Source organism: Telopea speciosissima, chromosome 10 (assembly GCF_018873765.1).
Source record: "Telopea speciosissima isolate NSW1024214 ecotype Mountain lineage chromosome 10, Tspe_v1, whole genome shotgun sequence".
NCBI lineage: Eukaryota > Viridiplantae > Streptophyta > Magnoliopsida > Proteales > Proteaceae > Telopea > Telopea speciosissima.
Window position 1 is genome coordinate 3,747,617 of NC_057925.1, and position 24,887 is coordinate 3,772,503.

Below are 24,887 nucleotides of genomic sequence, written 5' to 3' on the forward strand. Positions count from 1 at the left end.
CCATACCTTTGTGATTTGCATGGCTTTCATTGGTTGAACAGAGATGATTTTTTTTTTTTTGGGGGGGGGGGATTAAATACCATTAAAAGTGCATTACAAAAAAAAAACTCATAGAAAAGTATGAACTGGTCATTTTTGTGACAAAAAACATACGAATGGATGAATTGAAATTGAGGATTACAAAAGGGACTGGAAAATATACAGTATTTTTAAACTGAGCGTGTCTGGCAAGATTAAAAGCTAAGGACATACAAAAAGAGTCTTCTTGTTTATCAAAACATATATCTTGGGATATATCAGAAATATAAACTAAGTCCTTTATAAGATACCAAGGTCAAGAAATATTGGTTGGAGATGGAAGAATATCAGTGATCCGTTGATTTGAACACTACACTTTTTTAATCTTCAACCTCATACTATAGGCATGATTCAGGCATGTTCGAATACAGACTAGTTCTGGTTCCAAATAGGTAGTAGGTATAATATGTCCTGCAGCAAAAAAGGTAAGCTTGCCCTCTATAAAAAAGATGTAGGATCATCTTGCCAAACTTAATCCAGATATATAGTATCCTGCATAAATTAAAACAAAAAAAATCTAAAATTGGTAAGACAAAAGAGGAAGGAACTAATAAGCTTTCCTCATTACTAGAATATACATGAGGGGACATACATACATACATATATATATTTTTGATAAACACATACATAAATATATACATGGGTGTCTATCGCATATTTAAGAGCAATGCATCTCACATGTTTGATCAAATTGTGTAAAAGAATAAAGGAATTAAAGGTTATAAAATTTATTTTACATATAGCTATACCAAATATATTTCTCATTCTGTATACTATTATGTTTAATAATAATGAAACAAGTATTATTTATGATGCCATAACTTTTTAATAAAAATAATTACAAATAGAAATTATTCTCGTAAACGATTATCGGCGGAAGTTTAAGCAGTTCTTCTGCGACAAAAAAAAAATACATATCGTTTGGGTTTTCCATGGCGTTCCCATCGCGCGATTTGTTTTTTCAGTTTTTTGGTTCCCGCGATTTTTTAAAACTCTCAAATCCCCTCTTCCCCATTCAAATCCTTATTTCCTGGTCGTCCTAACCATCAAACCCTCTCTTCCCTATCTTGCTAACCCTCTGCCGTTCTTTTTCTCTATCACTCGCTCCATTGACCATCTATCCCTTTCGAAGAGATAGGGCGGAACTGGGAAGAAAGTCAGGGGAGGAGGAATCGAGAGAGCGGCTACTGGAAAGCTCCTCTTCTTCTTGGCCTTCCGTCGGAACCTCGTCACTGTCGGCACAGGTAAAGCCCCATCCCTCCCTCAGGCTAGTTCTAACGTACTATCTCTCTCCAAGATTCTGCCTTATACAGCCACAGTTGATTCTGAACAAATCTTTTGTGTCAAGAATGGATGCGTGCTCTGTTTACCTTCTGTATTCTTCTTCTATTTGTTATTCACACTTTTTTTTTTTGAGTTTATTAGGTTTTCAGTTGTTACAGTACTCTTAAGCTAATGTATTCCACGTATTTGATCATTTGATGGAATGCTGGTTGATGCCCTATTTGCTTGAATGTCTGAATCTTAATTTCTCTAAATTAGGGACACCTCTCCACACCTATTGGAGAGGGAAGAACAACTTTTTAGCCTCTTATCGTTAAAAAAAAAAAAAAAAAAACCAAAATGCAAACCCAAAATCCCCAAATCGAGAGGGAAGAACAATTTTTCTAGAAAAGAAAAAAAAAAAGAAAAAAAGAGAGTGAACAACTTCTTAGCCTCTTCTCGTTTTCTCTGGTTTTGGAACCCAAGCCCCCTTCGTCTCGTTTTTGTTCCCAAATGATATCAGCAGAGGCCGGCAAGTCTCCATGTAAGTGTTTTTGAGCCCCCTGCCTCCTTCCTCTTATCCTTCTCCATTCCAAGTTGATAGCAGAGGTGAGTCTTCGTTCCCAGAATCTCAGTTGATTGCAGCGGCAGCCAGCGAGTCTCTGGACTATCTTCTCAGTAAGTCTCTTCCTTTTTCCCAGTTAATAGCAACGGGTAGTCTCCATTTTTTGCATCCCTTCCTTTTGCCTTTTTCTGCATCTGCCATTGGAGTATGATTAGTTATTCTTCAGATTAGATTCCACCCACATGGAATCTGGAACTAAAAATGGCTAGAGTGGACCAGCTTGATTGAGATTTTGTAATTAATTAATGAAATTACATTTAGTTTTTATCTTTTTGATAATGTTCTACAGAGAATCAGCTACACAGAGCCCAATATGCTGGCAACTCACTGCATATGAAACAGGTATACTTAGTTATGAAACCTTTAGATTAAAGAGGATAAATTCAAAAGTATCTACCATATCAAACTGACTTAGTGAATGAATGGGAAATACATAAACAAATCTGTTCGAAGAAAAGTCGTATCTTCTTTGCAGTTTTCCTGCTGTTGTTTCTGTACAATATTGCAGTTCCAGTTTTCTTAACTGGAGCTGTAGTAGGCAGTTCCAGGCCGTGGAATATGATTATTTATTAGACTTGACATGCACACAACCTTACCTATTTCTGGATGCTCTTGGTCGTGTCATCCTGTTACCTATTTATATTCACTGTTGATTATTTGTTGTGTGTGAAAGTTGTACTATTTTGAATTACTGATTTCCCAGTTATATTGGGTAATGCGTTTATTTCAGTTTTGACCCTTCCTATAAAATCATTTTCTGCATACTATTATTTTGTTTATTAGGTGGTGCACATGTCTGTTACATAGTGGATATGTGCTCATATTTTTTGTTTACAGAGCAGCTGTATTAAACACATATCGTATCATTGCCGTACGCATTGTCTTGCGCCGGATTTTGAAAAGTATTATTGCCGTCATCCGTACCCATTTTGTTGCTGTACCTGAACTTACTATGTGCGGATGTGGATGGGTTGGTGTAGATATTCTCTGAAGACCTTTTTCTAAGCCTTGAGCCATTTGGTCATCAAAACTTGTCAGCAGTTGTCAATAGTCTGTTTTATTAATTGAGTAGCAATGTTAATTGACTGGATGGTTATGGCTTCTGGAAGGATGCACAAAATTGATTCAAAAGCTATGCCTTTAAATCAGATTTTATCTTCCCCAGTTTTGGTATGTTTTGCATGATTTTATTATGTCTCTATTTGACATATTCACATGGCCTATTATAGGAGGGAGAAGCTGTCTCCTCATTTTTATTATTTATTTTATTTTATTTCTTCAAATGTTTGAAAACAACCAAGGGCTACGTTCAATTAATTTTTTTTATGCCAGCCCAGACTACTATCTATCTTTGGAAAGGAAGGAATGCAGGGAACAACTCTTTCCTTTCCACTGCTTCTTGAAAGCTATCAATCATATTGTTTTCTTTTATGAAGAAGATGAAGAGAGCAAAAGCAGAAGCTTTTGAAAATGTCAGAAATTTTGAGAGGAGTGGGAGAAGGCCTTTCTCCAAAACTGAGCCCCACTGAGAGGAAGAGCTTCAAATTGAAGCTTATACATAAATATAGCTGCAAATTGTTAATTTTCACGGGTGCTCACTCTTTTCTCCTATATATTTAGTGTCTTGTCTCAACTCTCAACTAGGGTTAGGGTTTTGGGTTTATCCCTCTTGAATTTTTCTCTACTCAATTGTGGTATCTCAGGTTTCCGCTTTCTTTACGGGAAGTTAGAGTTTCCAAATTTCTTGTTTTCTCTTCATTTTTCTTCTTCTTTTTGTTTAAGAATCGGAGAGATGCCGAGGAATGTGAGGCGGGAGATTGGAAGTGAGATGGGGGAGTCGAGGGTCGGGAAAGGCAAAGAGGGGAACAGAAATACAACGGAGGGTGTTCAGGAGCAGGATGAGGCTGAAAGAAGAGTCCTTCGATCCCAACTTCAGGCTGTGAAGAGCCGTGTTCAAGGTTTGTGCGGCTTTATTTTGGCTTTTCTTTTGAAATTTCTGTACTTTTTTTTTGCAGGGATCATTCTACAATTAATCTGTTTGCTCGTTTCTATTTGTGGGTTTTGATATTTGATTGTTATATGGATTATTTAATGTCCTGCAGATGGAAGAGAAGAACTTTCTCGAGCGAATACTTCTGAAGTCAAAAAGGTCCTCGGTACACTAGATAGCTTGCAACACAAAGGTACTGAAAGAAACTTCATGGTATAAAGACAAAAGAAAACTAAAACAGATTGTTATAGTAGTTTGTTTCGCTTCCCCAACAAAGTGTTGTCGGGGGGGGGGGGGGAGGAGGTTTTAATTTATTTATTTTTAAATGATGCTGGGCTTCTTGGGGACCGGGGTTGATGGGCTCCTTTTATTCGTATTTAAGTTTGGGGGTGAGAGGAGACCGGTTTTGCCGTGACACAAGGGCACTTTAACCCTTTGAGAAAGGTGAGAAAGGAGATTGCAGTTTTACTGGACATTGCAATATATTGTTATGTTTATTACAGCTTGTACTTTTACATATGTGGTACTGAGTTACATTTGTTTGATTGCTTGTTCTCATTTGTGTTTTAGTTCAGAAGCCCAGAGAACAGGTTGCAGATGTAGAGACTCTATTGGAAATTGTCAACACTGTGGTAATCTCTGTTAAAGCACAAGGAAATGAGGGAGTAACTCCTTCTGATTTCGTAACCTCTCTTCTGAGAGACTTTGGGCAAGGTGGTGGGGGGGCTACTCATGATAATTATCGGAATTCAATGGCTTGGAGTGATATTGGCAAGACTGTTGGTCATGTTTTTGGGAGGATCCCTGGATGCTGCACAATGTAAATAACAATTAAACCATTGTTTTAGAAAAGATAATTAGACTGATTCATACATTTAGACATTTTGGGGGTAATTTTTTTCTTGTTTTTTATTTTGCAAGGCTTGGGCCTATGGATACAGAATTAAAGCAAAAGCAACGGAAGGTTCCAGTTTCACGTAAACGTGTGAGGCCAACTGAACATGCTCGTCCTGAAGAGGTGAGTTTCTTTATTTTCCCAGCTTTGATGCTTGTTGATTGCATTCTGGTAGTACATGGATTCTGTTTACATTATAGCATCCCATAAACAAACTACTAACTGTTGATGGAAGTTGACTTCTTGGTATTGCTATTCTAGAAAGAGGTGTACTTCTCATAAATGTCACAGTAGTATCCTGTAAAATAGGATCTGGAGTATTTTTCTGGTAGCCACTTGCTAAACCTTCTTATTTGGTTGTGTTCAGAAATATTACTGTTTTTTTGGGACCTGTCTTCGTAGATAGACTAAAGGAAAATCTCTAGAGGATACCAGGGTCAACCATCTAGAGGATCCCATGTTGGATTGAACTTCATGGAATTGGAAGTTCCTGAACTGAAGGCAATGAAATATGGGGTACAATGTGGTGCAAATCCATAGTGGGAGGGGATCCTCTATAGCTGACCCCAGGGCCCTCTTATTGCTCTAGATTGAACTAGTTTCTGAAACTCTTCCTCTCCCTCCAAACCATGAGGTTGGCTGTTTGAACTTTTATACCTTACCGAAGAAATTGATTAGACTAACTCAGTATTATTGGTTTATCTTCCAAATAATGTGTTTGAGTTTCTCCTCTCTTGGGTTGTGTTACTTGATGTGTTCATTTATAATTTTTTTTTAAAATGTCAATGTGCAGCTTGATAACACTGCTGAGGAAAAAACTGACACTGATAAGAACGTTATAGCTATCTTCGATATCCTGAAGAAGAAGAAGAAGGTCAAGCTTGAAAATCTGGTCTTGAACAGGAACTCTTTTGCACAGACAGTCGAGAACATATTTGCTCTATCTTTTCTTGTTAAGGATGGACGGGTTGAGATAAAAGTGGATGAAAATGGATGCCATTTAGTTTGTAAGATCCATCATAAGTAGTGAAATTATATTTTCAACTCTTATACTTGATTCTGTCTTGTTGCTTATTGTCTTTTATGTTGATTATCAGCTCCAAAGAATTCTCCTAGAGCTGAGCTAATAGCCTCTAAGGATGTTTCTTATAGCCACTTCATCTTCAAATTTGACTTCAAGGATTGGAAGGTAAGGAACAGCGTTATAATTTGAAATGAAACACAAGTTAATTCTTATTGGTGATGGACAAGTTGTCTTTTTGATTAAATATAATTTATTTTATATTTTGATTTGCAGTTGATGAAGGAAATGGTGGAAGTTGGGGAGGAATTGATGCCTGATAGGAATCCATTGAATGTATCTGGTGATTCCGAAGAGGAGTATGCAGGCCAAAGATCTCAAGCTACGGCACCTAGTACTCCGATCAGGAAGCTTTCTAGGAACCGGGGCCTAGTCATTCAGGAGCAATCTGTTGCAGAAGATACTCCGGAAAGGGAAGATGCTGCAGCAGATGCTATTGCCGTCCGAAAAGGGAAGAGAAAGATGTGATGAGATGGATGTATAGAATACTTTAGCTTTTATTGCTATTGATTTTCTATTAGTAGCATGATGTGAATTGTTTAAACTATAGATCTAGTTCTGTATATAGATGGATAGGCCTAAGGATTTTATGGAGGTGGAGCCTTTTTTGACTCTTCTAATTGCAGGTTCAGTGAAGTTTCCACCTCTGCCTACCTGTCCTTTATTTGTTTTGCTTTGGTGGTACTTTGAGATGCCCATCAAGTCTTGCTAAATACTACATTTTTTGATATACTGGATATAATAGTATGTGGTAATTAATTCTTGTCCAGTGTTTCCTCTTTAGTGGTAATTTCGATTTGTCCTGATTGATAATTTCTGAAATCTTAGTGCAAACATGCATGCTTCAATTTTGATTCAAGATCGATGCAAGCAAGGTTTAAAAACTTGGAATCAGGTATGGGATTGATCTCCTTGATCGGATTCGATTCTTATCTGGATCATCCTTGGATTGAATAGAATTGTCTTGAAATTGGTGTAACTTGGTTGGATTAGCCTAATTTAATCAGACCCATTAGTTTAAGAATTAGGGCTAATTGGAATTAGCATTTGTCAATTCTTACTTTTAAAACCTTGGCTGCATGCTAGTATTAGGCTCAATACCTTATGGTTTGCTAGTTATAAGGCTGTCTTTTGAACTTGGGATCTCTTTTAGATATTGCAAATCACACACCAAAATTAGGAACTTCTGCTGTTCCAACTTTCGGCCTGTGAACAGAATGTGCCTTGAAGCAAGAAAGGTTCTTCAGACTAGTAGACCGCTAGGGGAGTCTCTAGGCGGGCACACGGGGTGTATTTTTGAGTCCGGATCTGCTACCCAGTTGGGGACGGTGGGGACAGATCTGAACCCTCCATGCGACATGGGTCCCACACCCCATGGAGGGTTGGGATCTGTCCCCACTGCTCCCCATGTGGGTAGCTGATCCCAACTCTGGTTTTATTTGCCGTCTGGTAGTTTAGTTGGAGTTCAAATTTTGCAAACAGATTGTTCAAGTTAACCTTAATTTTACTATGATAGATCAATGTTGCAAACAATATGTCAATTTTGATCAACATTTGGTTGGTTCACGGTAGGTGAAAGGCTATTTGGTGGGTTATTGATCAAAGGAACCCACTTTGATGCTTGACCAGAACACCCAAACACTTCTTGCACGGTTTTAAAAAATCAGGTTGAAATGTGCGAATGAGTTGACACCGTTCCTACTCATTGATTCCTGAATAAGTATCGAATCAGCCGATTCATGGGCTGATTCCTGATTCCTAATCTGATTCGATTTGCACCATAACATAGCTTAGATTCTCGATTCCTAAACTGATTCAGGTCAATTCAAATCTGAATCCTCTTTTTCTGTTGTAATGTTCATCCACAGGAGTGACAAGACCTTAGTGATCAAATCCTTTCATAGGAGTGGTACTCTCTATTCTACACCTTGATTCCACCCTATGTGAGAGAACTCCAATTCAAATGTTTGAGAACACACTTCAAAGAAAGTCACCCTATTGGTTGAGTATAATTTTATTCTTTTTCGTTTATTTAAGACTTATAATAGTTCTTACTAGATCAAACATTGAGGCTTTTCAATTCACCCCTATCTTCTGTTTATCAATGGACATGCTTTGAAGCTGCTCTCTACTTTAGGTAGTATTTAATTTTGTCATTTTCATGCTTTGCCCTAAAAACCGGTCTCCTTGCTCTTGCTCTGCATTTTGGACCATGGTTTCAAAACTCATATTGGAATTAATTGAATCAGAGCCTATGACTCAGTGTGAATTCTTACTATCACTTCCCAAAAATAATTTTTTTTCCAATAAAAGAAACAACCAGGAATTTCTCATCTCAAAATGGGAGATACCCACCAAAGAGTTATCCTCGGATGATATACAATTTAAAGAACTATAGTCTGCCTTCTACACTAGATCCTAAATGGACAGGCTCTAAGTCCATCTAACTATTGCTATCTCTAGCGCAATTTTCTTTTGGAATGTCAAGTACTCCAAATATTGGACTGTCAATCCCTACTCCCATTGCGTTCAAACCATTATCGACGTACACAACTGCACCTGTGATAGCTGAAGACAGTGGCGATACAAGGAAGGCGGCGGCATTCCCCACTTCATCTGTCCAAATTTAATGTAAGAAAATGTAAAGGAGCAAGAGAAAACATGAGTCCTAGGAGATGCATTAAATTCTTACCTGCAGAGAGTTCCTTCTGTATGGGGGCATTGGCATATGAGTATTCAATCATCTTGTCAATGAAACCAATGGCTTTTGCAGCACGGCTTCCAAGTGGACCTAAAGATAGTGACATAACAAGGCAGAATAAATAGTTATTATGTTCAGAAATAGATCATTAAACCTATGGCAGGACTTTCAGATGCAAAGAACATACAAATATAAAATTTCTTGTTTTTAATTTTTGTCCGGGGGCTAGGAACAGTAACTTTATTGTAATCATAGATATAATATACAATTACTACAAGTGCGTATGAGTCATATACAATACAGTCTCGTGGCAATTGCATATCTGTGTAGCTCATACACAAAAAACATGGGAACCCTTGTACTGTTGAAAATCCATCCTTTCTGTCCTGTACCCAGCGTAAATTTTGAACCCATGTAGTACAATTCTGCTGGTTTTAAATGCAGAAACTTGATTTAATCAATTTATGTATTGTTTTTACTGTTACCTATACAACATTTTCAGTCTCCATTTTAATCTCAGAACATTCTATGTTTTCCTTTTTAACACCCCCCCCCCAAAAAAAATTCATTTTATGCATGAAATCAAGTGTATGATTATATCCATGCACTGGGCTTCTAAAGCAGCATTATCAGACTCCTAAGTATTGGATCAGACACTTGAGTACGGAGCTTTACATCTGTTAGTGTCCTTTCTCTTAATCCAAACGACTTACAACAGAAAGAGAGATCATGAAGGGAATTTGGGGTTAACTTTTCGAAAGCCCAACCTCTATTTCTCATCATTCACTTCTGCGTTGACCATCAATTTGGTGATCCATAATGGAATCTGAGAATGAAGATTACATCCTCCTATTGTATAGAATGTTGCAGTTATAGGAAGAATCATCATTATTTCATGCATAAAACCATCCGTAGATGTTTCGCAAAACCAACATGAATATACAACCATCCAATAGAGTGATTGGTTTGTATGGTTGATTGGTAGTAAAGAGTGTACGATGGTCTGTCAAAAGGAAAAAGTAGTGCATAGTCAAAATTGTTTGATGCCCCTTTATAAGTATTTCTAAAAAAATAATGGGTAGCAACCCAGAGCGTCCTGCGTATGTACAAATGCTCTGGTACAAGGATGGTGACATCTTTGGGGGCTACTGGATGGAGATGGATTCTGAAGCAATCGTCAAATAATATAGGATATTGCAAATAAGGGAGTACGCACCAGCAGATATAGTGTTGACCCGAATTTTTTGTTTTCTTCCAGCTTCAAAAGCAAGCACCTACAGTAAGTAAAAGATATCAGTGGCATCATGTGACATGTATTGACCATAAATTGATGCAACCATTACAATCAGCTAGAAAAAACTTACTTTAGTATCACTCTCCAGAGCAGCTTTTGCTGAACTCATGCCTCCACCATATCTGTACAAATTTGGCTTGGATTAGAATATCTACCACTATGGAGACTCATTCAATATGGAAACACATCAAGATGAGTAAATAAAGCATCGTATCATACCCAGGAATGACCCTTTCGGAGGCAATATAAGTGAGAGAAATTGATGCACCACCTGAATGTAAAACCAAAAATCATGTATATCTAGCAACATGAATTGCTATTGCAAAAAATATTTGATATGAAACGGACCTAAAATAAAATAAGGAGGGGAGGGGGATTGGAGAATCAGAGTGAGAAAGCATGCCTGGATTCATTATTGGAAGGAAATGCTTAAGCAAAGAAACAAAAGAGTAACTAGATGCAGAGATTGCAGCAAGATATCCTTTCCTGGATGTCTCCAATAAAGGTTTACTCACCTGCAAATGAGATGTTTAATGATAAGGTACAAAAACAGATTGCAAAATAGGTTTACAACAGAAATGAGAAGACTGTACCTCTGGGCCATTGGCAAGTGAGTGCACAAGGATGTCAATGCTCCCAAAATCCTGCTTCACTGATTCAACAACTTCCTGTGAAATGTTTACAACCAATATGAGATTGACAGATATAAGCCATTATATGTATAACTGAAGGGCAAAGGATAGCAATTATTTCATTTTGGCAAGTCTGTCATTTTCTGTTTTTGAGGTAACCCAAGTTTGTGCTGTTTGGTTTGACAAATATGTGGTCAATGAGCATTGATATGGAGCCAAAGCAGGATGATGATGACTTGCACAAAACTGCAGCACAACATGCTTGCCACCACTAGAACTTTCTCTCTTTTAAAAAGTTCCTATGCAAAATGCATGTTATGGTGCTATAAGTCGGTATGTAATTTGAAGCATGCAAATAGTTATATCTTTTTTTGTGTTGTACATTTATATTATTTTTCCATCTAAATGTGTGGATTATAATTCAATACAGATTGATGCATAGACTGTGTTGAGCTTAATTCAGGCTGTCCAGCTGATTACGAAATAAACTTTGAAATATCTACATACAAATAATTTTCCAGGTTGCCAAAAAAGTGAAGACCGTTTGACATACTTGACGCAGTTCAAGGAAGAAGACTGTCCATACTTCATGTGGTATGGTTCACATTGTAGTGTTCATGCGGTACTGTTCATGATCTTTTGTGGAAGATATTGAAGCTGCCAAGATCTTTGAGTTTCTAAATCTCTAGTTACTATTTTCATTATTTCTATTTCTTTGTAATGCTACTTAATTAATAGCTGGGCTACGTAAGAGTTTCTATTTCCAAGTACTTTCTATTTTATTGTTTAGTTTCTTTTTTAAACTTGCTTGGCAGCCTAGCTACTCCCCCCCCCCCCCCCCCACCTTCCACAGGTAGTTTCTATTCTTGTAATGTCGATTGAACATTATAAATAAAGAGGAAGGGTCACAAGAGCCCACAGTTTATGCGATTGAAAAAAATGTCTTCTTCAATGGAGCAGCAGCTTGTGGTGAATCCTAGGTTGGGACTGGTGGTGAAGCTTTTCCTGCAGGCCAATGGCGGGGAGGCCCTCTGGTCATATCCCTACTTCCTATTTTCTTCTCTATTATCCTTCTTTGTCTCATCTCTGTCCAGCAGTATTCCAGCAACCATTTTTTAAACTTGCTAGACAGCCAAGCTACTCCCCCACATAGGGAGTTTCTATTCTTGTAATGTGGATTGAACATTATAAATAAAGAGGAAGGGCCAGAAGAGCCCACAGTTTTTGAGATTGAAAATAAAATGTCTTCTTCAATGGAGCAGCAGCTTGTGGTGAATCCTAGGTTGGGACTGGTGGTGAAGCCTTTCCCGCAGGCCAGTGGTGGTGAGGCCCTGCTTCTTCTTCTCTATTACCCCTCTGTGTCTCATCTCTGTCCAGCAGTATTCCAGCAACCATTCTTCTCAGTTATGTGCTCCTATCAGGTATTATTAGTACTTATTTGGATGCTTATTAAACTGATTATTACTGTTCTTCAATTTCTTAATCTGTTCTGAAGTTTCCAGCTCTGTTTAGTGTTTGCGATGGGTTTTTTTGACAGTAGCATATTATGATCTTCAGTCTATGATTTTAGAAAATTTAACCGTCAGATTGTGTTGAGATTTTAATATGTTGTTCCTCCCCTTCTCTAACTCCTTCGATCCAAGTCTGATTAGACTGATGGATTGAAAAACATATTAAATTCTCTTAGTTACTTTTTTCTGTTTTCCTAACTTTCTATTTTCTGATTCTGATTGTTCCTCCCAAACCCCCCATTGGATGAACCTGAGACGTTCAACATTCAATCAACACAAGAGGACCCTCCTTCGATTATAATTTTAGCCCCATCCATTGGTTTGATAGAGTTACCAACTCTCCTATATTCTGTCCATATATTCTGTTGTGTTTGGTCACTAAGATTCTGGTTTTCTGTTAGGTTTGATAGTGTTGACCTGTTTCTGCCAAATGGATACACGAAATTTTTGCCATTAAAAAATTTCACTCTGCATCAAGGAAAAATGAAGTACCTGAACAGTCCATTTTAAGGATCCTGCATAACGCTTATTTGCTTTTACCTGCACGAAAAAAGCATGATACCAGCTTAAACAACTAAAACTGCTCCTCTTAAACATTAAGCATTTAAACTATGATATGGCTCTGCATATTTACGTCTTCAGGAACATCCTCAAGGCTATCATATACTGCATCCAGTGGGTACACTTTTGTAATCTTCATCAGAGAACCATCTGGCAACCTGACACAGCAAATTCTCTGTTAGAGGAGGCAATCATGCAAGTATTAAGCTGTTTGGATGTGAATCCTGAATGAGAAATGCTAAGTATTGAATCTTACTTGCGTGATTCATCAAACTTTCCACGTCTTAGACTGGTCTCAAAAATGTTTAGTGCCTGCACAAGGATAAGACTTCTATCAGGAATTCAAAATTCTCATAGTCCTACAATATCTCTGCCTATGCATAAGAAAAACTATGGAGAGAGTTATTTTACATACAGGTACCCATGTACCAACAAGGATTTCAGCACCTGCCGCAGCTAGAGATTTTGCTATGGCCCAACCATATCCATTGTCATCAGCTACCCCAGCAATAAATGCTCTTTTACCTACAGATAATATTCCAAACTTTAGTTTATTTTTTAAACGATGACCAAAGGGATATTGGACCATTTTGGACTAGACAATAAACACCATTTGGACAGTCAACTGTAAAGGGTGAACTGGCCTGGCCTTTATGCTTGCATGCATGCAAGTACAATTTATCAATCATTGATATTTCGTAACTCACAATATAAAAATAATAAATAAGTTTCACCCAGATACGAATTAGCAAGATATGAAAATAGATGAAGTGTCGATTATCATGAAGTTAATTATCCAAAATGTTTCATAATTACAAAGCACAACCAATTTAAGATTCAAATTTTAGTTGCTCTTTCTTCTTTGGGTGTACCACGTTCTTTAATCCAGATGCTGGTTTCAATGTAGCAAAAACATGAAATGTGGCTGTTGAAGAAAAAAAAACCTGCTCCATAGCAGAGAGATATACTGAGTTCAAGAGCTGATCAATAACATATGATGCAGTCTTTGGAGAAAAAAAGAAACCAAAACAAATAAGATATGCCAATCTCATTGCTTCTTTAAGATAGAGGCTTGAGCCAATAGGCTATTTCTAACCTTAACATCAAGGCTGGACATTTCCAAACACTACCTGATTATGACCTTACCCAACCCAGACCAAAATGACCCACGGCCACCTTTATCTGGTTCTGGTTGGCCGTTAGCCACCAATGGATAAAACACCAAGAATTTTGTGTCAGTGCCGCATATGGTTCAACCAATCATTGGCAAAAATAAACAGCATGATGGGAAAATCTGGAGATGATGTGCATAAAAAAGCCTCTCATCTTGAAAGACAAGTCGCTCCTTTCTGGTGGCATATAGAGTTGGATATAGGTTGAAGTAGAACTCTCACATGGTATATTTTCCTCTGTGGAACAGGATACGACGTTGCATGGCAAAAGACCCAATTTTCACCACATCCATCATTCAATTAGTTATTTTCTGGATAATAAACAACATAGTACGAAATACGTAGTTTTTATCAATGATAAGTGTTCGGGATATGGCAGTTGGTGTTGTCATTGTTGTGAATGCAGTTAGGATCAACACACTCACACAGGTCATGATGCTTGACACAGATGACAGACAAACTTACCCTGTGGTGGATAGTACTTCAGTCAAATGACAGATGGCAGTGTGATATGGCAACACAGTCAGCAGTATGATGGCAGCACAGTCAGTACAGTTACAGAGGCAGTGGCACATGATATAGTACAGTACAGCGATAGAGAAGTTGTACAGTTGAGAAATGGCATATGTCAGTACGGGGCAGCTTCTGGACATGTGTGGCAGCACATGATGGCGTTTGGCAGTAGTGTGCATATTTGTACAGTGTCAGACATGATGTGGCAGTATTGGATTGACAGGCAGTGCTGGGAATGGTGCACAGGTGTCAGAATGCGTTTGGCAGAGGTTTCTGATGATGCACAGTGTGTACAAGTATTCCGGCAGTGCTGGACAAGTCAGACAATGAGTTGGCAGTGCAGACAGGCCAAATTCAGCGTGGGCAGGTTTTGGCAGGTATACAGAGGTTTCCGAGCACATATAGTAGGTGTTTGAAGTATTACACCATGTGTTATTAATGTAAGACTAGAACTAGAATAAGTCTAATCCCAAGCAGGATCAAATTAAAAAAAAAAATCTCCAAAGAACAAGAAAGAGAGCAATGAGATCCCAAAGAGAACAATGGGATCTCAAAATTGGTTGGAGAAGAATGATGAGATCTCAAAAGATAACCAAAGAAAGAATAGACTGAAACTAGGGTTTGGAATCAAGAACCAATGGAAGGGGATGGGGGGAAGGTTGGGGTTGGCTATCTCAGCCTGGGCATCTCACCTATCCTATCGCAGGATTTCAACATTGCATAAGCAACTTTTCTATTCATTCAAATTCGTGTACAATGCTGGCCTCCCTTATAACTTATATAGAAGACTCAAAAATAGAGTTAAACACTAAAAAGGAAAGGCCTAACCCAATCCTTAACTAATATGGTATCCTAAATTGATTAGGAAAGTGAAATAATAAAGTAAACAAATTCAAAACAGGACTCTATCTAAACTAATGAAATAAATCCCGTTTTCCTACTTTCTACCCATATTTTATGTATTAAATTGGCCGATTACAAAATAAACCCATGGGATCAAAGTCCCAATACATATATGACCCAACCCAAAGTTTTGTTTCAATAAAATAAACCCTTTAGGTGACTTATCTACATCAATTCTCTCCTGCTTGAAAAAAATTCGACCTCAAATTTTGCAAAATGGAGGAATCAACTTTGTGTGGTGAACATCCGTCTTCAAACCATAATATTACTCAAGCAGCTCCTGGATGTTAGGAATGTAGTCCTCAAGGCATGCAACTTTCTCTTCATAGAACTCTGGTGGCATGACGAACTCTATGTGCTCGACTTCATAATCAGTTGTCATGTCCATGGGATCTTCTACAGTCGTTTCTTCAACCTTCTCTGCTTCAAACTCTTCAATGTATGCCTCGACATTCAAAACATCAAAGACTGACTCTTCCATGACGAAAAAAATTGCTTGCACTTCAACAAATCTCATAGATGTCATTGTTATCATCCAGGGTGTCTTCACACTCTTCTCCCTCAAGGGCAGCATTAACAGCCCAATCATCATCAAGCTGTGGTTCACACACCAACATCTCCGGAATGGATTCTATAGTTGCGATCACTGAGTTTACCTTCCCTCTTTGCGAGCAGAATTTTGCATAGCATAGTTGTCAAGGCATCGCCTAGGCAGCGCCTAGGCGTCCAGGCACCTTGGTCGACTTCGGCGCCTTGGACGCCTAGTTGGTGTCGCCTTAAACTTTGGCCCTCTCCACCGCCTTGGGTCGCCTAACCGCCGTGACAACTATGTTGCATAGTGACCATCACCTAATTATGGAATGAATCTTCGTGGGCAGCCTTGAGTAGATCTTCAGCATCCATAGCCTTCTCTTGTTGCTCTCCCATCGTCAAAACTTCAACGGCTGCCATAGTAGCATCCCGTGGAGGTGGAGGGTAGAGGGGACCAAACGTGGCTTCAAACTTTTGCAATAAATGTTTCAAGTTCTCTTCAACTGTAAATGTCTTTTGCTGGTAATAGTGTTGAAAGGAAAGCTTTCTTTGCATAAGTTCCGATAGGAACTTGATCTTCAACTCGTGCTTCATCTCTTCCCAAGTCCTAGGTTCACATCTTCTAGCTCTGAGTCTCTCTTCATGGGATTTCCACCATTGCTTAGCATAACCAGTCAATTGGAAGTGAACAAACCTAAGCTTCTACACCTCTGTTGGGTTGTACCAGTCAAAATATTCAACTAGATAATCCAACCAATCAAGAAATAGGAGTGGATCTCTTTGTCCAGCAAAGGAACATCTGGCTTCATCTCCCTTGCATTGATATCAACCCTAGGAGGTGATAGGCCCCGATACCAAATAATGTAAGACTAGAACCAGAATAGGTCTAATCCTAGGCGGGATCAAATTTAAAAAATCTCCAAAGAACAAGAAAGAGAGCAATGGGATCTCAAAATTGGTTGGAAAAGAATGATGAGATCTCAAAAGATAACCAACGATAGAATCCCACAAAATTAATGACCTGTTGAAGCAGCAATGATCTTGATGTGGTAATCTTCAAGAAATCAATGTGACAATCAGTTGAAAGAAATCCCAACAGCTTCGAGCATTCTTGAACTCAATTTGACTGAAACTAGGGTTTGGAATCAAGAACTGATGGAAGGGGATGGAGGAAGGTTGTGGTTGGCTATCTCAGCCTGGGCATCTCACCCATCCTATCTCAGGATTTCAACATTGCATAAGCAACTTTTCTATTCATTCAAATTCGTGTACAATGCTGGCCTCCCTTACAAACTTATATAAAAAACCAAAAATAGACTTAAACACTAAAAAGGAAAGGCCAAACCCAATCCTTAACTAATAAGGCATCCTAAATTGACTAGGAAAGTGAAATAATAAAGAAAACAGACTCAAAACAGGACTTTAACTAAACTAATGAAGTAAATCCCGTGTTCCTACTTTCTACCCATATTTTAGGCTCATTAAATTGGCCAATTACAAAATAAACCCATGGGATCAAAGTCCCAATACATATATGATCCAACCCAAAGCTTTTTTTCAATAAAATCAACCCTTTAGGTGACTTATATACATCAGTTATATGTTTATACAGGGTTTGACAGAAGGCTGAAGCAGCAGGTGAAGGCCCTGTAAAGCAAAGTGTTGATTCCATAGGTTCACGCAGTGGCAGCGTGTTCAGATCTATTTTTGGAATGTTTAATGGCAGAACTGGGCAGTGATCTACATGAAAAATATAGTTCGTTGAGTCGTGGTTCCAATGAAACTGGTTTCGTACCATTTCGATACCAGACAAGAAAGTTACAGTGTTTTTTTCGTATCGTTGCGCAAAAATAGAGCAAATTGGGAGAGTTAATGGACTTTTAAGGAGCATTCTGTCAGTTTTCCTCCGATACGATATGTAGAATTAAGGGCCTGCTAGTCACAAGCATGGTGGCAAAGACGGAACTCAAAAATTCCTTGTAATGAAGAAGTTATAGCCTAGATACCCTTTCTGGGCATCTGGTAGGCTAAGGTGTGCTAAAATCTGGAACTACGGAATGAATTGAATCATAGTTTCAGCGGCACAGATTTGGCCACGTACTCAGATTCCATATTTGTGACTGAGAACATTGCGCGCTTAGGCATGGATAAGGCCAATTAGAGAGATTCTCCTGCAGCCCCTGTTATTGGCTGGGCGTAGGAGTGTTGATGTACTGCGACACATTGAATCAGGAACAGCTCCCGTGTGACATTGACGTACCAGTGAGCGTGGAAGATTCTGATTTGAAATGTTTTATTCGCCGCAAGTTCAAGGCTGCTTCGGTGTTACACGGATATACGTCTACCGCCAGATAGATTTTGTTTTACAGGTCGTCATCGCTCCCGCAAAGCGCTAACGGAACGACAAAATCGGATGATCATAAATCACCCGCCTTTTTCAAGAGATGATCAAACGGTCATCAATTGCTGCCACCGTAGACCCTCGGTGGTCCTTGTTATCGTGTAAAACAGAGTACCGTCTGCCCCATAAAAGATTCCTTTTGAGAAGCTATTAGAGCTCCCGCTCTCATTTTGTTGTTATGTGACGGAACTGATTCTGATCGAAGGTTCCTCATTGCACGCGCACTTTATACAAGATTCAGTGTCTATATCTCAGCAACAGCACGTTATACGTCATGATTTTGTCAGCAAAATTACAATTTTGCCCTGGCTTCGGGGTTTCATTGAAACTGAGATAACTCTCGTTTTAACTCTGTTTTGCGAGCCGCGAGTTGTTATGCGTTCACAGAAACGATAGGAACATCCCTACGCATAGAAAAATAAGGAAAACGTAATAGAAATCACGATTTTCACAGAAGAAGATATTTCAAGGTTTTCTTGATCCACATGCACATGGTCAGCGTGCAACGTACTGATTGGACTCCAAAAGACACAATGGAGTGTGGGAATATCCAAGGAGAGGTATAATATGATTCCAAAGCCTAACATTGAAGATCGTAGCACACCTGGGTTGATTCTATGCATTGGGGTAAATAGTCGTCAGTGGGATTATACAGCTAGAGGTAATTCGCATCCACAAGTCCCTATTTTGTTTGTCTAGTGTTTAGTTAATGTTGATAAACCAAGACCATTGATGTATTAGGGGCGATTTGTAATTTTCTGGTTTTATATTGTGAACCTAGTAAGTTGAGACTAGTCTATGGTTAAGGGATTGAAGTCCTTGCCTTTTCGTCAAGGGTTGAAGCAGGACAATGTTCTTGAGTCATTATTGTGGCTAAAACACAGCACTCAGGGTTGTAACCCTTGCACTTGTGTAGGCAAGTGCTGAAGCAGGATAGGGTGTTCCTAAGCAGTAACTTGCAGTTAAAAATCATTAATGACTGAGTAGAAGTTGAGGTCAGTTTGACCATTACAAGATGTTCTCCTTTTTCATAGAAATGGGGATCATAGATCAATATCCGCAATGCAGTTCATCCAACGATAAACCTAATCCGAATTATAGAGCTACGACACAATCAAACCCGAACGAACAAAATGTTGAAAGAGCTGTCAATGCATCTATGCGTGTGTGCCAGTTGTGAGTGTCGTGCCATTAGTGTTAATATATACAGTGTCATCAGTGTTGGGAATACCAAGGTCCAAGGGTGTGTTGCAACGTATGTTGGGAATAAATTGGAAGATTTTTTAGTGAACCTGATTCACCCCCTTTGTGTGTCAACCTGGGAATATTAATAAGTTCAGTTTGGTCAAGATCAAAGGATAGAATCACAATCACCATTAAAGACCATAACCTAACATTTTGGGTTGACAATTCCATAAAATCAATACAACAAACTCAGCCTTATCCCAACTAAATGAGGTCGGCTACATGGATCCTTGCCCTCTAATCAGGCTTTATTCAAGGTCATACTTGATACAAGGCCTAAGCTATGCATGCCTTTCCTCACCACTTCTTCTAAGGTCATTTTAGGTCTACCCCTGACTCTTTTAATTCCTTCAATCTGAATCAAATCACACCTCCATACTGGGGCATCCAAAGGCCTCTGTTGAACATGGGCATGCCACCTCAAACGACTTTCTCGTAGCTTATCATGTATCAAAGGTACTCCCAAATCAGCTCTAATATGATCATTCCTAGTACTAGAGAAAATAATGGGGGTTAGAAACAAGGAGAAGATGAAAGAAAACTATACGCGGCAAAAAGATCAGAGAAAATAATGCAGAATCGATCTCAAACTAAGGAAGAACTAGTAGGAGATCAATTGCAACAAAATCACAATAGGGACAAATCAGTATTGATAACATACATTCTAACTCTCTTGTTTTCTTTTACATATGAAAGAAGAAATAAAAAAGATATGACATTAGATTCACCACCAAAGGCCTATGGGAATGGAATCACCACCAAACCCAACCTGTCGATTCACCACAACAGGGTTGTGTCTGATAAACACAACAACAAGTTCTGAATCACCACAGAACACTAAAAGGCGCAAGCCAATAACTCATTCACTCCATCCCCCCTCCTCCATTACAACAGAACAGTACTGAAATAAACGAACAAAAACAAAGAAATAGAAACTTACTAACTTGGGTATTACCGTATTACAAGGAATAGAAACTTAATCAAATCTTCAGCCAAAGAAATATTGTAACAACCAAATCTTCTAGATATTCTCCTCTCCACGCAAATCACATGGGGCCCACTCCATTCAATTTCTAGATGTGCATGCCATATTATGGGTAGAATTTAGGCCTTAAGGTGAACTATAATATGTGCCATATGGGTCTGGTTTCAACTTGAACTGCATCAGAAAAATTATCACTAGTACCACCAAGAATGACTAAAGATTAAATTTAATGGAACTTATCACGAGAACAACAGATGTACCAATTTTTAGAAAACTCTCGACTGTTGCTACAATTTTCTTCCCAATGCTTATAATGGCATTAGTGGCAAACGAAGGCAATGTACAGCAGATGTTTTTTTTTTTCAGGGGGTTCTACAAAGATTCTTCCTTTTCGATTTTGTTCCATATTTATAACGGCTTCCAGGCAATGACGACGATGACATAATGAAAAACAAGGTGTACAAAGAGCAGCATTGAATAATACTACCTTACACAACGGAAAACATCTACATCAGGAAACGGGATACAAGATATCATACCTCGGAGATCAATGGGCAAGCCTGGAAGAGGCTTGTCCTCACTTCCTTCAGACATTGCCTGTGTAACGAACTTGTTACATCTTACAGTTACAGGACTAGATGTGAAGTTCCGGATGAAACGTTGCGCAGACGATATATGAGAAGAGCTCGTAAGCGTAGACCGTGCGGTGCCTCTGGCCTCTGAGACAAAAAATGCACTGGTACCGTTGAAATTTTTGGGAGAAGAATAAATACAGGACCTTGCTGCTGCCATTTGAAGTCCAGAAGCCGAAGTTGCCGCCATCTCCAATAAATGAAATCCAGCAGAAAGTAAAATAAATCTGTATAAATATAACAGAATCAGAAGAAACAACTCCAACTCTATAAAAGCGAAAAATGGATAATTCTCACTAATGAGAGCTCAAAAAAGAGAAGAAACCCATAGAAATGAGCTCACGGGACAGAGAAATTTTAAGAAAACAACATCATTGAAGAAATCTAAAACGAAATCGGACGAAAGCGTTAAACAAAATACAGATCACCTGAAATCCAAAGCAAATTTCTCAGAACAAAATCACACCACGTTGAAATCTCTTTTTTCTCTCAAAATCGATGGTCACATTTCCGGGATCTCACCTCTGTGGGAACGAAATGGCTGCGGTAGACAGTTGGCCTGTGAAAGCTCGGCTACGAATAAGAAAAAAAATCCTCAGTTCCCCTCGCTTCTACCAGGGGTAGTCTTCTCCAAAAGCTTCAGAAGCGTTTGGAGAAAAGGAAGGACTACTATATATAAATTTCGATGGAATCGAGGCTCCTATGGGTTCGAAACTATTTAGCGAGCTTTGAAAATGCCGAGGATTAATTAAACAGATCAGATTCTCTCTTTAGGGTTTTAAGGTATTGATAAGAAATGTTCTCTACACTACCTCAGCGCAGCTGCACCCAGGCACATGCGGCGGGATACCGTGACCATTTCGGTCATTCAAAGGGTTGGACAGTCATTTCGTCTACCCTATGTATCTTAATCCATCCTGCGCCCAGTGCAAAGAACATTTTTCCAAGAAAAAATTACAAGTCTATCAAAAACAGATTAAAAAATGGGCAAGAGATCTCCACTTGGTCGCATGGTCTCTACACAAGTGTCTGGGCCAGTGGGAAAGCACACCTAGGTATCTATCTAAGGGAAGATGCATCATTTCACGGTGCCTTATAAGAGGGCATATAAAACACCACCAAGTAGAGATCTTTTTCCCTAAAAAAATTTAGGGAGAATGTTCTCTGTACCGCAACGTAAGCTGCGCCTAGGCACATGGGCCTGCCACTCAAGGGGGTAGGGTGGTCATTGCACCCATCCCCATGTGTCTGGCCGCAGCCTGTGCTGCGGCACAAAGAATAGCGCCCCAAAAATTTACAAATGCCTATATATATGGAGACAGATGAGTATGGTTCCATCTAAAGAGTGTGGGTGATTCACCTAACAGTGATGCACCTAATTAATAGTCGAAACATATTGTCATCCATCATCTTGGTAATCTTGGATTATTTTAAGACTTTATTTTATTAGTTGGTCAATTCTAATTGAGTTGAACTTGACATGCGAGCAAAGGACCTTTGGATCTACATCTTTACAAAATTTCAATCCTTAACTACTTTTGTGTCTTCCTCGGATTTGGATCTTTTGCGGCCTAGCGTTGAGCGGCCATCATGCTGCACTCAACCCACAGGTTGCCACGTGGAATTAATGCCGATTCAATGGTTGGTGGATGGTGGCTTAAAATTTTTGAATTGTGATCGGCAATTTTGAATTTTGAAAGGCCATCATCCACCAACCATTGGACATGGCGGCTTGTAGGTTGAGCACAGCATGATGGCCCCTCAAACCCAGGCCATGGAGGATCCAAATCCAAGGAAGACACGAAAGTATTTAAAGATTGAAAAATCAAGAATTTTTTTTTCGATATAAAACAAATTGATTCCATTTCAACGGCTCTCATATGTAATCAATGCTACCAGACCAATCCAAGCAGTTGAATCTTTTCCACTTTCTTCAAAATACCTTGGCCAAATCTCATATAATACTAACACAAATAAATCTGTATATGTAATCAAGTTTTTTTTTTTTTTTTTGGGTAGAAATGTAATCAAGTTAGTTACAACAAATATTGTAACGCCTCTTCTCAACCCTCTCCTCTATATTCTGTTCACCTTAAAATTAGGGATAACTTGTGTAATTTCACGTTAGACTTTTATAGAATGTGGGTATTTTTGGTAAATGAAAAGATCAAACACTTCTCCTTCCTTATCCACAATCCCCAATATTCCTTTCATCAAATAAATAAATAAAAACCCCAATATTCCTATCTGCCTAACTGCCAACTTCCCCCCCCCCTCCCTAAAGCTTTCATTTGGCTTCAGCCCATCAAGAAAGATTCAGACCTTCTATGGCCTCCATAATGGCAGCCATCATCCTGCCCAGGTTGGTGAGAATGACACGTGGAGATTCCACAATCTAACGGTGAGGTTTAAAAAAATTTAAATTGCCTTTAAAATGATGGGTTCTCCTACCAAACCAACATAGACCGGTTCGATCAGACCAAACTGATCTTGAATCCCAAGACAAAATCCTAAGTCAGCCATCGTCTTCTTCCTCTCAGATCTCCCCTCTGCTCTATTTCCATCTCTCCTCTCCGTGAAAGGGCGCTATCTTTTTGTGGCTTCGGCCCATCCAATTGGAACTTCTTTTTTTTTTTTGATAATAAATCTGGTTTATTTATCAAATTGATGCACCGGTGACCATTTTTTTTTTTTGGGTGGATAGATAAGCCCAAGGGGAATTGAACTCATGACCTTTTAGATCGTAAGGAGTTGGTACTTGCCAATTGAATGGTCACAATTTACGAATAAATAAGCCTGACCATATCTCCAACAAGCAATGGTATGAAAATACGGTGTTATATAGATAGGAATGCATTAGGATTTTGTTTAAAGATCGCGGTCACACACACACACAAAGATGGGGTTGGTTTGAGGGGCTGATGATCACATGATAAAGGACCCAAGGGGCAAGGCTTCTAGTGTTCAAGCAACAAGGCTTGTTGGACGAAGACACATCCAACCATCCATTTGAAATCAAAGGATGAAACTAGTTTTTTACTTATTCTATGGGCGCTGCTAAAGTAATTGAAGAGAAAAATGTTAACACTGAGAACACTAAACACCGAACATCAAATTTGAAAGAAAAACAAAAGAAAGAATGAGAAAGCATAACAAGGAAAGAGATAGCCAATATAATACCTCTTTATTCCTCACTTTATATGAGGATGTCACAGGTGAATTGTCTTTTGTGGACAACATCTTTTTGTATATAGCCCTCCAATCATATCAGTCCGATCCATCAATAAGCTATGGTGGAATTCACATACATTTTCTGGACTGGTGATCTCTATCTTAGGTTGGATTACTTAGATTATGTTGATGATGACACCTATAGGGCTGTTGTGTGTTGGATTTTAAACATTTCTTTAGGCATATTATGACATGATTGTTTTTGGAGGAATGACTCCGTGGTTGGCAAGAATATTCTAATAGTTTTTGAGCATCCCCAAAATTTGATGTGGTACTAACGTAGGCATAGGGGTCTCATGTAATTTAAAACTTGTAGTATTAAGTGTCAAACTTTCTTTTTTTTTACATTGATGTTTTTTTTTTTTGTGGTTGAAAATGAATTTAGTCAAAAAGACGTGAAAATCTCATGGATAAAGGATTACAGTGATCTGAATTCATGGATTGAAAACGGGCAAAACGGGCCAAACTGTCACAGACAAAGTCCTCATTGCCAGAGAGTCAGCTAGGCTATTAAACTCTCTTGGAACGAACAAGAAATTACATGATTCAAAGAAAGACTTTAAACATAAAATATCCTCAAGAATAGGTTTGCGGATAAGAGATGTTGTTGAAACCTCATGTTGCAAATAATTTATCACCTCCT

At 38.7% G+C, this 24,887-nt stretch overlaps 2 protein-coding genes across 2 annotated transcripts; one reads left to right on the plus strand and one right to left on the minus strand.

The window, feature by feature from the left end:
* Window positions 1–3,727: 3,727 nt before the first annotated feature.
* Window positions 3,728–6,585, plus strand: LOC122644164 (non-structural maintenance of chromosomes element 4 homolog A-like). Its single transcript, XM_043837777.1, has 7 exons — window positions 3,728–3,924; window positions 4,069–4,149; window positions 4,527–4,776; window positions 4,878–4,974; window positions 5,645–5,858; window positions 5,949–6,040; window positions 6,149–6,585. The coding sequence occupies exons 1-7, from the start codon at window positions 3,759–3,761 to the stop codon at window positions 6,398–6,400; spliced, it is 1,152 nt and encodes a 383-aa protein (XP_043693712.1). The 5' UTR covers window positions 3,728–3,758; the 3' UTR covers window positions 6,401–6,585.
* A 1,631-nt stretch (window positions 6,586–8,216) lies between these two features.
* Window positions 8,217–21,725, minus strand: LOC122642983 (enoyl-[acyl-carrier-protein] reductase [NADH], chloroplastic-like). Its single transcript, XM_043836610.1, has 13 exons — window positions 21,536–21,725; window positions 20,921–21,240; window positions 13,047–13,156; window positions 12,888–12,943; window positions 12,705–12,789; window positions 12,563–12,610; window positions 10,521–10,595; window positions 10,331–10,442; window positions 10,147–10,198; window positions 9,998–10,049; window positions 9,850–9,907; window positions 8,625–8,723; window positions 8,217–8,548 (listed from the first exon to the last, which is right to left on the minus strand). The coding sequence occupies exons 2-13, from the start codon at window positions 21,201–21,203 to the stop codon at window positions 8,376–8,378; spliced, it is 1,203 nt and encodes a 400-aa protein (XP_043692545.1). The 5' UTR covers window positions 21,204–21,240; window positions 21,536–21,725; the 3' UTR covers window positions 8,217–8,375.
* Between the last annotated feature and the right edge of the window lie 3,162 nt (window positions 21,726–24,887).